At 37.1% G+C, this 16,215-nt stretch overlaps 1 protein-coding gene across 2 annotated transcripts in view; it reads left to right on the forward strand.

Moving 5' to 3' along the window:
• Positions 1–15,913, forward strand: part of ret (ret proto-oncogene receptor tyrosine kinase) — a 28,194-nt gene extending 12,281 nt beyond the window's left edge. Inside the window, exons 2-20 of one of the 2 annotated variants that reach the window (XM_079855173.1) lie at positions 1,624–1,857; positions 2,879–3,172; positions 4,564–4,802; positions 4,883–5,078; positions 5,971–6,170; positions 6,629–6,911; positions 7,037–7,168; positions 7,295–7,405; positions 8,330–8,440; positions 9,193–9,449; positions 9,581–9,728; positions 9,852–9,959; positions 10,056–10,270; positions 10,358–10,480; positions 10,638–10,708; positions 11,462–11,599; positions 12,783–12,882; positions 13,833–13,980; positions 15,006–15,913. In XM_079855173.1, the coding sequence (XP_079711299.1) occupies positions 1,624–1,857; positions 2,879–3,172; positions 4,564–4,802; positions 4,883–5,078; positions 5,971–6,170; positions 6,629–6,911; positions 7,037–7,168; positions 7,295–7,405; positions 8,330–8,440; positions 9,193–9,449; positions 9,581–9,728; positions 9,852–9,959; positions 10,056–10,270; positions 10,358–10,480; positions 10,638–10,708; positions 11,462–11,599; positions 12,783–12,882; positions 13,833–13,980; positions 15,006–15,163 (3,266 nt within the window). In that variant the 3' untranslated portion in view covers positions 15,164–15,913. The remainder of the gene's footprint in view (positions 1–1,623; positions 1,858–2,878; positions 3,173–4,563; positions 4,803–4,882; positions 5,079–5,970; positions 6,171–6,628; positions 6,912–7,036; positions 7,169–7,294; positions 7,406–8,329; positions 8,441–9,192; positions 9,450–9,580; positions 9,729–9,851; positions 9,960–10,055; positions 10,271–10,357; positions 10,481–10,637; positions 10,709–11,461; positions 11,600–12,782; positions 12,883–13,832; positions 13,981–15,005) is intronic. The other variant, XM_079855174.1, reaches the window with a different exon arrangement.
• Positions 15,914–16,215: the final 302 nt, after the last annotated feature.

Below are 16,215 nucleotides of genomic sequence, written 5' to 3' on the forward strand. Positions count from 1 at the left end.
CTAAATTCAATCGGCTTAAGTAGAAGAGCTGACAAAACGTGAAAATATCTTGAGCTTGTAATCACCACACACCCTACTAAAGGTATTTAACCAAAACCCCTTTAAAAACATATTGACTTCAGGACGATGGAACGGGAAGGTGGTATTATGGAGAGGCATTCTCATTCTAGAAAGTGTTTGATTGGATAAAAAGTTGGCTGTGAGTGTCATCAACATTTTTGGTCCATTTCCCTAGCCTACATGATAAAGACTGTAAGCATTTGTGCAAACTTTTAGCTGTACACTATGGCTTCAAATCGAATAGATATGCACCAAAAACCACAAAAGTTTAATTTTGAATTCATAAGGTCTTTAAAGAATGTTTTATGTCTGCAAATGTGAGTGGTGACCCCATAGCAAAGGAACACAAACCAGTTCTGTGTTGTCTTTGTGTCTTGACAAGGCATTTAATAAAAATGGTTGCCGTGTTCCTGACTGTGTCTCCATCCTTCAGGAAGGTTGGCCACATTGTATCCATCAATCCGGCCTCCTGTCATCCCAGCACAGCTAAATTAAATCAATGTCTGAAACCAGAGACGAGGCTTCAACTGCAGCAACAGAAATAGAAAATCTAGTTTTGCTGTCTGCTAATGATATTAGTACGTTCCTAAGTGGCCGCCCATCGTCGTCGGACAGGAACACAGGAGAGATATAATTACAGCCCGAACACTTGCATCTCCATTTACTGGTAAAACACATGGGGATCTTACAATGTTTTATAGATTACCCTTCCCCCCCAACTATCCACACTCGTCCTGCAGGTAATGATTCATTTCTAGGCAGTATTATGTTATCCACTGTAATTAAACTTCTCAAGGTGAACCCAAGGACAATCGTAGACCGCATCATATTGACCATGTGAGAAATTCATTAAAAGACCAGTGTCAATGTCATATGAGACGCTGTTTCATTTTTCGATGACAGAGGAGCGTGGGCTATTTCAACAGAAAAGCGGATGTGTTTAATGAGTTCCTTGTGTAACCTTCCTACTTGCGTGGACGTTTCAGTTGTACAACAGATTGAGATAAGAAGCAGATCAATAAGGGAAGATTTGATGGAATTGTTAATTGCAAACTATTGAAGGCATCATGAGTGCCAGAGAATGTTCCTTTTTTATCATTTAGAGATAATCAACAGCCAAATGCACTGGCAATGTATTATTTTCATTTAAAGCAGAAATGTGAAGATTATAATTATATTATAATCTTATATTACACTTGCATTAATTCTTTAAAATTCTGTATTATTTGAGCTGTAAAGTTGTCATTTTTATGGTCATATTTGGTGTAAGGTTTTATGACAACAAAGTTGTTAAGTTAGATTTTCAAGCAATTAATTATTATAATGTTTATATATATTTTTAGGAAAAGTTGGAACAAGTCGATTGAGCTCAACATTTATTGAACACAAAGTATTTCTTTAATGTTTATGGGAGTGATTCATTTGCTCAGATTTATTCATTGGTGATAGGTGTATTGAGGATGAGTAAGAAATGTTTAAAAGTAGGCTATAGCCAAAAGTTAACAATGGCTGGAATCAAACTGAATTGACGAATCTCCACATTTTATGTGTATTTTTGGACAGGTTCACTTGGACTGTATTTTCCTCAAAGGGTGTACACAGAGAGCATCTACGTGGGTCAGCCGCAGGGATCACCAGTGCTTCAGGTCCATTCAATGCAGGAAACCACTAAAGAGAGGCCCTATTTCTTCCTGTGCCCCCACAGAGACACTTATGCATCATGGTTTCACATGGATGAGGCATCTGGGGTCCTTTCAATGAACAAAACCCTGGAGTGGAGCGACTTCAGTAGTATACGTGAGTTTGACATACAACTTTATTTGCTTGAATGCTTCCTTATATAGCAGTTTCGTCTGTATACATTTAATTTATTTTTTATTTTTTTATATAATCTATTATACTTTTGCTCAGTATTTTGCTGACATAATCACATCATCTATTACAGAACATTGTTTTGATGTTAAAAAAATAAAGCAGACTGAAGCATAATTTTGATGCTTATATTAACGTGCACACACTGCAAATAAAGGTTTTTATTTTCTCCCCCAGTAAGAATATCTAAAAATGCTTAAAACATATTTCATTTGATTTATTTAACTTAGATAAATTTACTTGAGATCCAAAAAGATTATAAATCTCCCTTTTTTTCAGAGAATGTCTTCATTAAGTTTACAAATTGCATTTCTTCTTTATGTGTACATCTCACTTAAATGTGTTAGATTCATGCTTAAAACAAGAAAAAAATTGCCATTGAGGTATTAAGTCTTAATTACTCTCATTATTAAGCATTCTCTACAAATCTTAAGCAATTTTGCTTCAAATGTAATTTATTTGTTAACACTTTAGTTTAGGGTCCAATTCTCACTATTAAAGTTGCTTATTAGCGTGCAAATTACTATGATTTTGTCTGTTTATTAGTACTTATAAAGCACATATTAGTGCCTTATTCTGCATGATCCTATTCTACATCCCTTAATCTTATTTCTACCCAATACCTTAACTTAACAACTACCTTTCTAACTATTAATAAGCAGTAATTAGGAGTTTATTGAGGGAAAGGTCGTAGTTAATAGTTAATAGTGAGAACTGGACCCTAATCTAAAGTGTGACCATTTATTTTGTTATAAGGAGGTGTAGGTATTTTTTCTAGGAAAAAAGTCACAAATACTGAAAACAAAAATATTTTTTTGTAGCCAAATGTAATGTTACTATGTATATACAGACAGTGTTTATAGAGAGCCTTGTCATGTGAACAGTGGGATAAATGACACTCTTGTTAAAGGACTCAAAATCATGCCTCGTAATATCTCTCCTCCAGGTAGCAGCTCGGGCAGGTCCAAGAAGGATCTCAACCTGAAGGTCGGAGTCTCTTCAGTGCCCCTGCAGAAAGTGATGTGCATGTTCCTCCCCACAGTGGAGGTCAAACTTGTGTTCATTAATGACACAGCGCCCTCCTGTGGTCAGATCGATCTGAGCACTTTGTGCTACCCTGATAAGGTTTCAAACCCCCACATCACAGAGAACCGTTTGCCAGGGCCCTTCCGGCAGCTCCGGCGCTATACACGCGTGAGCATTTGCCCCAACTACACCATCAGTTATGGAGTGGAAGCAGGTACAAACCAAACCCAGTGGAAATGTCAATGCTTTTCTGCATATCACAGCACTGTAGCAAATTTAGATCAGCTGTAAGAATTAACTTGATGTATCAGAACTAATACCTCAATCAACTAACCTGTTCATCCTGCAATCACTCAGCGTTAATTGTTTATTAATTTCTGGTGTATGGGAAATAACTTTCTTACAGTACTACTCTACTGCACGATTAGGGACTCCAGTATATGAGCATGAACCACAAACAACTTTACTTGTGACAAGAGCAAGACTTTATAAACTAGACTAAACACTCAGACTAATCTAACATACACACATGTATGCATACAGTTAAGCAATGGAAACAGAGTTGTAGCAGAAAACAGGAGAGCAATAAGTTATAGCAAACCATCAGTTTCTTTGTTCTAACGCAGCCCTTTAAAGGAGTTGGTGGATGCTTAATGCGTCAAATAATGGAACAAAGTTTGATACTTGCATGTCTCACCCATTTGAATAAAAGTGTCTTGATGCAATTTGTTGAGGCTCCAGTTGATCTTTGCTGAATTTGTCTTGATGAGAGAGAACTAGTTTGAGTCAGAGGACCTTTGGTGAATAGAAAAAGACCTTAGAAGACTTCTAGCTCAGCATCATCTTCACAACAGAATTTCTCAGAATCCTCATGATCTTGTGATCGGTGATCTTTAAACCGTAAGGATGTCACACCTCCAGGGGGTCAGTGAGCCAATGGTAACTTGAACTTTCGGAAGGGAAAGTTTATAATCCTTGGTCTTCTAGCAGGCTGTTTTGCATATGTAATTTGCTTTGAGAAAATATTAAAGATTCTTATAATACTAATATGCTGGATAGGTATCAACATATAATTTAAATGATCATTCAGGAATTTTAAATAGAAACTCATAGATATCAAACATGGTATACATGTGTAATTAAGTAAGGCTAAAACATTAATTCAAAGAGTTTAGACTGATACAAAACACTATTATTTTTTTTAAAAACACTATAAAAGAACATGATTTCATAGGACGATTGGATGCATGATTATTCATATTTCAAGTGTTCATATATATAGAGGGTATAGGATTAGGATGGACTGTATAGACAAATGGTACATTCGTCTGTTTCAAAGTGAATTTAGAGTGAAACTACATTCCTTTGATTTGTAAACCAGTCTTATTTTGAGTATTTGTCTTTGTTACCATGGTAAACAGAAAATGGTGTCAGCTGCAGTTCAGGGTAGTTCCATACAACTCTACCTCATGGTGTGCTTGTTTGGTGAGGGGTATTGTGGATTATTTGTCAAATATAACAAATAGCTACAGTATGTGTCTGATCTGTCTTAGTCACTACAGCACAGTGAGATTAATTTTCTGTTATTGCTTGTATTCAATTCAGACTCTCCAGTTCCATTTGCGGTCGACGGCTCCACTTCAGAACTGGTGGTCACTGCACCTGTGGACCGTGAGGAGAAGGAAGTGTACCATCTGGATATTGTGTGTAAGGTACAGACAGAAGAAGAGCTGTGGAAGTACTTTACTTCTCTGCACTTGAACATCTATGATGAGGATGATAATCCTCCTTACGTGAATGGGACTGACAGTGAGGACGTCATAATAGAATTTAACCGCAGCGAGGTGTGTATCAGGCACTTTTTGAGTTTATATATATGAAGTATGAAAGTGACTGAATAATGGTAATCTGTTTTCTTTTATAGGGTACTGTCTATGGAACTCTGTTTGTATATGACAGGGACACAACGCCTGTTTATCCCACAAACCAAATTCAAAACAAATTGGAGGGCACCTTAATGACGAATGACCCCTGGATCAGAAACGCTTTTACTATTGAACACAAATTTAGGGAAGAAAAGGCCATCTTTGGCAATGTCCGTGGGACGGTTCATGAATACAGTGAGTAAAAAAAAAAAAATTTTAGAGTAATTTTTCCTCATTGATTTTTTTTTAACAAAAATATTTTTTTTTAATTTGATTTTAAAACTTTTTGACAATGTGAAAAATCATGTACACATAGATGAAGCCTCCAGTAGCCTAATAAAAGTAGTTTAATTTTATATGGAGTGGATCGCCTCATTGGGCCCATTGATCCGCTGAACAGCTTACATCAGCTTTTATACCTCCTGAGTGGAGAGCGGAGCATTTTAGTTGCTGCAGACCGCACAACTGACAGATCTAAAACCTTCATATCATCTCTGTGAATGGCCGAAACCACTCACTAAAACTAAAACGCCATTGTGAGTCCTGTTTGTGAACCTAAGGCTGGAAAACACTACACAATTTTTTTTCAAGATTGTTGCCCTAATTTACAGTCTGGAGGAGTCAACGCTAGTCGACTCAGAAACGTTTTGCAGAATAAGGCCAGTCATAATTGACGGATTTCAAAGAAAATCATGTAGTGTGTGATGTCTAGTTTTGCTTCAGACTTTGATTCCATCCAGTCTGAGGATATTAAACACATTTGATATTTTGAGCTGATTTTAGATCACATATTGTTTTCATTTGTCATGAACCTCACTCATTTAATATATAATGTTCAGCTTTTCTTTGTATATGAAGTTTCTGATGCCTAGTGTTTTAAAATATGTTCAGTCATGTATTGTGTATTCGAGCCTTAACTATTTAAAGCTCTGAAATACAGGACGGTTGCTGTATGAATTTGACCTATTAGTTCAAATCGACTGTCATGTGAGTCGGTGAAACAATTACTGAGTGCACCTTTAATAATTTAATAGCTGTTTTTAACATAACATACAGCATTGTCCTTTATTCTGTTGTCTGCCCTTAGAGCTAAAACTCAGTCAGAATCTGTCTGTGACTGAGCAACGTTCATTTCAGTTGGACTACCTGGTCAATGACACCACTTTTCCGGGCCCCGAGGGAACAGTGCTGTTACATTTCAATGTGACTATCCTGCCGGTTCCTATTCGCTTCTCCAACATCACCTACTTCTTCACTGTCTCAAAGAAAGCAACGACATACTCCCAGGTGCTTTAATGATGTGTTTAGTCATTTTGAACATGTGCAAGTAGGAGTAAAGAAGTGCTATTGTAAATATTAAAATACACAATATTAAGTATTAAAGAAACAGACTTGCGATTCCTGAAGAAAATACCAGTCTTTGCAAAAGAACACTGTTTTATGTAGTAAAAACAAACCTTTTAGGTAAGCTTAGAGTTTATGAAATGTCATGTCAAAGCTGGTACAAATTCAAAACATATAACATAATAAGACTTTTTAATCCCTATTGCTGTGACAAGAAATCAATCACTTGTATCAATTCATTTCTATACCCCTGTTTTCAAGGGCATGTGGAATTATGTTTTGTTGTTGTTTCTGCTTTTTTCATTTTATTGGACAATTTTCATATAATAAGTGAAATTACAATTCACTTCACATATCACTCCAGATGATCCCCACTAATGTGTCATTTGTGTCTTTATTAGATTGGAGAAGTATGTGTGGACAACTGTCTGAAGTTTAAGGGCATTGATGTCACATATCAGTTAGAGATCACAGACAGGAACATCTCTGCTGATGCTCAGTCGTGTTACATGGCAGTTAGCCTTGCACAGAACCCAAATGAGAAGAACGGTGTGCTCTATGTGAATGACACTGAGGTGTTACGCAGACCAGAGTGCCAAGAGCTGCAGTACGTGGTTATTGCTCAGGAGCAGCAGAACAAGTTTCAGGCCAAGACTCAGCTCGTCATCATTTTTGAGGGTGAAGGTAAGGTCAAAAGTTTGCAAGAATATGTCCATGAAAACCAGTCATGAAAGCAACAGTGTTGATCCAGGTGCTAATGGGATTGTGATTTTGTGCTCTGCTTTTTCCTATCTGACCGTGTCGTGTAGCAGATCTCATGAGGATGGATGAGCTGCGGGTTTTGGCTTGTGCAGAGAAGAGACAGCGAAGGGAGTGTGAGGCGTCTCGAGGCATTGGAGCCCCTACAGGCAGATGCCAGTGGAGACAAGGCAAAGATAAAGGTTACCCACAATACCTTTGATTCCTAAAGTGGCAAAGAATCAAATTCACTGCACTTAGCATATTACTGTGGAGCTGTTTCTATCATTCGAAAGGACAAATTTTGTGTCATTGTGTTACCTTTGCAGGAATATCTAAAAAATACTCCACCTGTTCCCCTGACCTCCGTACGTGTCCAGATGGTTACTGTGATGCCATTGAGAGCAAAAACATATCCATATGTCCTCAGGATTGCTCCAGTGAGTCAAATTTAAAGTTGTATTGTGTTTTGTGGCTTTCCATATAGTACCGTTAAGTTAGATCAGCATAAAACGGCAGTTGTGCTTTCAGGAAGTGCATCAACTACGCTATTAAAAAATATTTTGTTGACTCAACTCATATTTTGTTTCTTTTTTTGCATGGGCTTTTTGAGCTTTACTTATTTAGAAAAGTGTATCTGAGACTTAATCTGAACTGGTTAAATTTAGTTATGAAAACTTCACTTTAGTTAGATGAACATAAATTGGATAGTTACATAAACTTCACTTTAGTTAGCTGAACTTAAATTGGAGAGTTATGACTTCACTTTAGTTAGCTGAACTTTTAAGAACTGAAGCTGCAAAGCTGCTTTAATCGATACACAATTATTTTGAATGTATTAGTACTAGAATATTAATTTGTAAATTACATTTGACTTAAACTAAAATTATGGCAAATTTAAATCACAGCAATACATTTCAATACACAATTACATTTATTGCAATAACAAACACATTCGAAAAACAACCACATATAAAGGTCTTACGCCTGCCTCAATGTGTCTTAATAAAGCAGTAAGAACGTATGTCACCACCTAAAATTGGATTCATTTGCTGTGAAAAGTTTAAAAATCAACAAAATATTCTCGGGGCAAGAACATTTTGTGAAAATGATTAAAAATGATGGCTGTGGCTGGCAATTTTATTTCAAAAATACTGGCGAGGAAAGAGTTAAGTTTAGTTTACTACAATTAAAAAATATTTAAAGCCTGCAAAAAACATAGCGCAGTTGTTTCAACCTAGTTGAGGACAAATAAACCTAAATGTTCTTGTTGTCTGGACAATCTATAGATATGTCTACATAAAAAAATTTAAATAACTAAATAATTTTTTACAGTTTAAGATTTTTTTTTGTCTTTTTGTCAGGTCAGCCCATAATTGGGGGTTATGAGAGAGACCTGCATGGAATCAAAGCTGGACATGGGACCTGCTACTGTTTTTCAGGAAAGTGCTTCTGTGAAAAGGAAGAATTGGAAGGTGAGCTATATGATTATTATTATTTATTTATTTTTATTTTTTACATTTTTCATCAGAAGCTACATAAGATATGAAGATGTTTCCCAGAAGTCAAAATAAGTACAATTAGCCTCGATCATTTAATTCAAAAAGTTTACACCCCCTGTGTCTTCAGTGTGTTGTCTTCTTGAGCATCAGTGAATGATTTCACATTTTGTAATAGTTGTGAATGAGTCCCTCAATTATCCTCAGTGTGAAAGGACATATCTCAAAAGCATTACAGTTGGAAAGGATTAAAATATGCAAAAGATGCTAGAAAATCTAACAAGAAATGTGCAGGACCTAAAGGATTTTTCTGAAGAACAGTGAGCATTTTAACTGCTCAGGATAAACCAGGGACTCATGAACAACTATCACAAAACATAAAAGCAGTCCTTGATCATCCAGGTCAGAGAGTACACAGAGATTAGGATCAGAGATTAAGATTAAAGGGTACAAAACTTTTGAACTGGTTAATTTGTGTAAATTCACTTATTTTGTCTTGTGGACAATATGTAAACATCTGTTATGTGAATCAGCTTATTCAGGACACTACAAAATAAAAAAATAACATCCAATGTTTATGATATCTTATTTTGTAAAAATTATTAACATCTTACATATTCTGCAAGGGGCATTTAAACGTATGAGCAGAAGAATTGTATATATATAGAAAGAGAGGGAGAGAGAGAAAGAAAAAAAATTGCAACGCTTTGTTTCTAATTGTTTTTCAGAAGATATTTGTGATGACATGTGCAAGACCATCATAGCAACTGGTGTCCTCCTATCCTTCATTGTCTTCATTCTCCTGTTCTCGTACTTTGTCCACCGTTATCACAAGAGCACACCTAAGCCGCCCATCGCCTCAGCTGAAATGACCTTCCGCCGGCCGGCCCAGTCCTATCCAATCAGTTACTCAGCCAATAACGTTCGTCGAGCTTCTCTCGATTCCATGGAGAATCAGGTGGCCATTGACACCTTCAAAATACCCGTATGTATTGCTCAGTGTCTATACTTAGTTTTCAGTCAGTGAATTTTAACTGATTCATGAAATTATCATTAATGAGATTGTTTCTGTTCTGATGAAGAGTACAGATTTTTTTTTCTCATTTCTGTTAACAGGAAGATCCAAAGTGGGAGTTCCCACGAAAAAACCTAGTGCTGGGAAAGACTCTTGGAGAGGGAGAGTTTGGAAAGGTTGTGAAGGCCACAGCTTTCCGGCTCAAAGGAAAAGCTGGATACACTACAGTTGCTGTAAAGATGTTGAAAGGTATGCAACTGAAAATGGATGCAGATGCAGTTTTGCATTTGATCAAATCACTTTTTAAAAGCTGGATGTGCTGGACAAATCTGTCTATAATGACTTTTAAGCATCCATCTTTTTTCACCACAGAAAATGCATCTCACAGTGAGCTTCGAGACCTCCTGTCAGAGTTCACATTGCTCAAGCAGGTTAATCACCCTCATGTTATAAAAATGTATGGAGCTTGCAGCCAAGATGGTAAGACATTTTATTTAAAAAACAACAACTTTATGTTCAATTCGGCATGCATTTGTTTTTGCTTTGCTTTGTGCTTACACAAGTTCCTCTGTTCAGGTCCATTACATTTAATTGTTGAATATGCCAAGTACGGCTCACTGCGGAACTTCCTGAGAGAGAGCCGGAAAGTTGGACCAAGCTACATGAGCAATGATGCCAACCGCAACTCAAGCTACTTGGAAAACCCAGATGAGAGAGCTCTGACCATGGGTGACCTCATCTCCTTTGCATGGCAGATCTCCAGAGGAATGCAATACCTGGCTGAAATGAAGGTATGTCAGCGGTTTAGGGAATTTCCATCACAGAATATCAAATGTTCCGTTTTAAAGATATGTTATAATGTAAGAAAATGTCTTTAGCTTGTTCACAGAGACCTTGCTGCCAGGAATGTGCTAGTGGCAGAGGGAAGGAAGATGAAAATATCGGACTTTGGTTTATCTCGAGATGTCTATGAGGAAGATTCATATGTGAAGAGGAGCAAGGTGATACTTTTGTTCAGTTTAATTAACTGCATCAAAATAGTTCTATTCTGTCTTTCACAGATGATTGAATATTAGTCTCATTCTGTAAAATAACATATGGTTTAATGCAATTATACATTTGTTAGACTTTATGTCATAATGTGCTCTCAATTTCTAGGGTCGTATTCCTGTCAAATGGATGGCTATAGAGTCTTTGTTCGATCACATCTACACCACACAAAGCGATGTGTAAGTTATGGCAAGGTTTCATGCAACACTCGTAAACTCTAAAGGCCCATTCACACCAAGGACGATAACTATAGCGATGACGAAAAAGAAGTAGTTCTAAAAATTGTTCTAAATATAAAAGAATAGCAGAGTTCACGCCACAGAATTCACACCAGATAACGGCACAGAGGAACGAAATATAGTCCCCCTTTCAGAATGATTTTGCCATCTGATGAAAACAGAACAATATTGTGCGTTGATGCGGACGCTAGTATAGTTATCATTATGGTTATCTTTATAGTTATCGCTCTTGGTGTGAACGGGCCTTAACCCTAGCTAAGTCAAGTCAAGTCAAGTCAAGTATATTTGTATAGCGCTTTTCACAATACAGATTGTATCAAAGCAGCTTCACGGTATTAAATTAAAATAATACAACAAGGTTTGTTTCTAGTGGAATTTATTGATTGATAAAATAAAATTAAATATCCCCAAAATATCCCCAACTGAGCAAGCCAAAGGCAACAGTGGCAAGGAACCGAAAAACTCCATCAAATGACCTAATGGTGTCCTAAAACTCCATCAGGTGACCTAATGGAGAAAAAAAAAAAAACCTTGGGAGAACCCAGGCTCAGTCGGGGGCCAGTTCTCCTCTGGCATATGTCTTTACAAACAATCACCACTTCATATTTTACATTTGAATAATTAGTTTATTGGAATAAGATTTCTTCCATGACAACTTTTTTAATACAATCTCTCTCTAATTCTTTTCATTAGCTGGTCTTTTGGTGTCCTCTTATGGGAGATTGTGACTCTGGGTGGAAACCCCTATCCAGGCATTGCTCCGGAACGGCTTTTCAACCTTCTGAAGACAGGCTACAGGATGGAGAAACCGGAGAACTGCACAGATGAAATGTGTGTTTAACAGCCATCATGACATCAGTTGAATGTATTGTAGAATGAAGAGAAGAATGAACAAATTATGTTCCAAAACCACCATGTCATCATGGGATAGATTATAACATTTTGGGCCCTGTCTTGCACCCAGCGCAATTGACTTTGTACACCGACGCATGTATCATTCCTATTTTGCACCCAACGCACTTTTCCCTCCACAGGCGCACGTCTGTAAATTAGGGAATGAACTTGCGCTCCCGGGGGCGGTTCAGCGAAAAGAAGAGGCGTGTTCCGGTGCAAACGTTCCCTGGTGCTATTTTGCAGTTCCAGAAAACAATTCCGCCACAGACCAGGAAAAACCTAGCCTAAAGTCAGTGGCGCGTTTTCAGTGGCGCGTTCAGATGCTATTTTAAGGGCGCATGCTTGGCCATAATGTAGCGTGTGCACAACGCGCATACACTTTTGCTTCTCTCATCTACACACAAACGCAGCAGTTCCCATTTTTGCAAACCATACATAATTACAAGGAAAAATATTCCACATGAGGGAAATCATTGTGGTGTCCATGAAGATGTGAAAAAAATAGGCATAAATCTAGCTTACACATTTACCAAAATTATTATACACCTATTTAACCAAAGCTAATTTGGGTGGGTTTCTCCCATCCCCATACATTGTCACTTCTCTGTCTTTTACGGCCCTGACGAGAACGTCGGTCTCCTCGGCTGTGAACCGCTCCTGGTGTGCGTCTTGCAAATCCGCCGTTAGCCTATAATAGCAATCCGCCATGGAACAAACGCGCCTGCTCTTAAAGGGAATGTAAGATAATGCTCTGATTGGTTTATTTCACGTTACGCCCAAACCACACCTATGAGTAATGTTGCTACTTCAGACCAACCCATTTTAGATTTGCGTCGGGCGTAAGAGTCATTTATCCCGCCGGTATAATAGCAACAGCGCCCGAGATCCGCCCACAAAGTTACTTGCTTTTCGCGTTTGATACTTGTGTTTCAGATCGTTAAAATAGGCCCCTTTAACATTTAAGTTTAAAATTTTGCATTATGCCTTTTGCAATCTTATGGACACAACAATTTACTTATTTTGTGTGTATTTGTTCTAAATTTCACTTGTATCATTTATTTAGGTGTGACAATCAGAGATGTTGTGTATCAGGTGATGAATGCTCTGTTATGTGATGTAGGTACAATCTGATGCTTCGTTGTTGGAAACAAGAGGCAGATAAGCGCCCGACTTTCTCAGACATCAGCAAAGAACTTGAGAAGATGATGGTGAAAAGTCGAGTAAGAACTCAATGAGCACTTCCTCTCACAGGCAGTCACACACAGGCACAAATCCAAGCAAATCAAAACACTTCTGGATGAAATTACAACCTGAGTTGAACCTGACTTCACATGTATAAGTTAAACATTGCAAATTGAAAAGTCTTTGCACACTTATTACCTTATACATAAAATACTGTTCAAAGGTTTGAGGTCAGTAAGACTTGTTTTTTTTTCAACAAGGACACATTAAATCGATCAAAAGTCTTTCAATTCATCAAAGAATCCTGAAAAAATGTATCACAATTTCCATACAAATATTAAGTAGCACAACTGTTTTCAACATTGACAATAAATGTTTCTTGAGCAACAAATCAGCATATTAGATTTCTGAAGGATCATGTGACACTGAAGATTGGAGTAATGGCTGCTTAAAATGAAGCTTTGCCATCTCAGAAATATATAGTAAATAGTTAGTATAAGTAAATAGTTGTTCAAATAGAAAATTGTAATATTTTACAATATTACTGTTTTTACTGTATCCTATAATGCAGCTTTAGTGAGCATACAAGACTCTTACTGACCACAAACTTTTAAACAGCAATGTATGTTTATTCTTTTATGTTGTTATAATGATGAAGAATTCCTCAAGGTAAGGGATAATGTAAAACAATGGATGAACACTGAAGAACCCTCCTGCAGAGAGTAAAAGTTTTCGTCGATTTTCAACCATCATAACCTCATGTAATTATAACTTAGAATAAACTGAATGTCAAACTGACTTTATTTATACTTAATATGCTATCATACATTTTATGCTAACAATTATTATCATTTGAAAACCTACTCTCTAGTGATGTTCACTATAGTGAATAAAGACAAATGTCATCATAATGTAAATCTTGCTCAAGAATTTTTTTTTAAATGAAATATGTGGTAACATTTAATAACTGTGTGTTTCCCTTCATCAGGACTATCTGGATCTCGCGGCTTCCACACCAGCAGACGCCCTGCTATATGACGACTCCCTCTCTGAAGAGGACACACCCTTAGTGGACTGTAGTAACGCCCCTCTCCCTCGAACCCTCCCCTCCACTTGGATTGAAAACAAGCTCTATGGTAGAATTTCCCATGCATTTACTCGATTCTAATACAGGGAACAAAATCAGTTTTTGTTTGTGCCTTCCATAGGAAGTGCTGTGATTGTGCTAACGGCATGGTTGCCAGTGACTTATGAATACTGCTCGTGTTTTATAGATTCAGTTAGAGCTGTAGTGTCTGGATCGAGGGATCAGATGTTTCATTTGGACCTGCTTCCGATGTACTCTATTATTTGAAATATTAATTTGAATTTTTCAAGTATTATTACTATTGATAAAAAATAAACCCATTTTTTACACATATAGACACAACTTAAAATGTACTATGTTCAGTGAGGAAAATATATTTTAAGATGTGTTTATGATTTACATCATATGTGAAATTTGTATTGGTTTGCAGCGCTTTAGGTTGTATTTTACATTTGAAACAGGTCCCGTGTGCTCTGGATGTGCTCTCTCTGTAATATCCTGAACATATTACAGAAAATTAATGTTTAAAGTAGATGGAGTCCGTTCTGAAATCAGTAAGGCTTTTGAATTAAACTCTTCTTTTAGAGCATACAAATATGCAAGACTTTCTTAGCTTTCCCTAAAATGATGGCATTAATAGTAGAATAAAAAAAGCAATAAAATGGCCAGCAGTAAGACAGTTTCTATGCATGGGCTCTTTGATGTCGATTATTTTTGGGAGTACACACACACACACACACACACACAAAACCTTTTAGTAGAGCCCTGATTATGTTTCAGTTAAAAGCATGTACATAGAATGCCAAAGACAACAGGAGCCACAATACTGATGTCATGATGACATCATAGAATATACTGTATGATGTCACCACAGTGGAATATTGACATGACTGACCAAAAAGCACTCAAAAAGGACCAAAGAATGATTTCATGCTTATACCACGTGCTCAAATGAACCCGAAATGCTGTTTTATGTAATTATGTTCAAAAGCTGAGCTGAGTTTTGTTTGAGAGCCTTACTGTCTGGACTTAATGCTTCCTCGGTGCAGAAAAATGATATGTTCTCGTTTTTAGGCATGTCATACCCGAACTGGCCAGAGAAGAGCCCGGTACCTCTCAACAGACTTGATGCCACTAACCCTGTCTTTACAAGATATGCCAATGATAGTGTTTATGCAAACTGGATGGCTTTGCATTCTCCCGCAAAAATTGTGGACACGCTCGATAGTTAAAAACGCAAACCAAAATCATTGGTGGAAAAGACGTGGGGGGTGGGGAGATGTGTATATTTATATGATACTGTATATATGTTGTATGATGATAAAGTCGGTTCCCTTTTATTTCTGCTGTTGTGTAGAAGATGGGAGGGTGGTAAAAGATTTCAAATTGGCTGGAATTGCATAAAACATGCTTCAAGCAGCTCATAGGCGATTGTTACCACAAGGCCCTGTTGGCCATGTTGTGTCACTGCATGACTCTGTACAGTTTAATGTCCTTGTTTAAGTGCCTGTGCCGCTTCTGTTAGAGAACACCAGTTATAAATGCATGGCCGAGACAATCTTGGTCCCACTCCAGGAATTAAAGGGAGCTTCTTTACCATCACCTACTGCAGATGTTTGCCTCAAAGACTGGACATGTTTATTTGGGTGGGGGGGTGGGGTGGGGGGGGGGGGGAGAAAAGAAGAAGCCAAGTTTGTTTCTTCTTGATCATGCATCAGGATATGACAGAAACAATTACTTTTTGTTTTTCAAATATTCATATTTCGCTTTGTGGTAACTACGAGTTATGAATATTTCCCGTAACAGAGTATGAATATGTTTAATTTAATGTCATATGGTGGTTTAATTTTTATTCCTTGTAAAGACATTATTTGTTCAACAATAACTAGGCCTACAATGCATAAAGCTGAGTGTGATTCCTCATTATGTTGTCAAAACAATACATTTCAATAAATAAAACTGTTAGAAGATGTCAAAGTTTCATTTCTATGTGTTTGTTATTTCATTATCAGACTTCATGACAGAGTGAAAGAATAATTATAAATATTTACATAAAAATGATGTAAAAGTTATGACATCTGTCAATTCATGATTCGTATACTGTGTGACCACAAAATGAATGAATGATCTGAAAAGCAAGCCCAAAGTAGCCTACCCTTTGTAAACGTAAAATGAGCCTGAGATCACTCCATTTGTTTGTTTTCCCCCCTATGAATGGGAAGATTTATTTAAATCAGACACAATAAAAGTTTTTCCTGACATGTACAAAGTGGAGCAGCAGCAC

Source organism: Squalius cephalus (genome assembly GCF_949319135.1).
Source record: "Squalius cephalus genome assembly, chromosome: 21".
Classification (NCBI taxonomy): Eukaryota; Metazoa; Chordata; class Actinopteri; order Cypriniformes; family Leuciscidae; genus Squalius; species Squalius cephalus.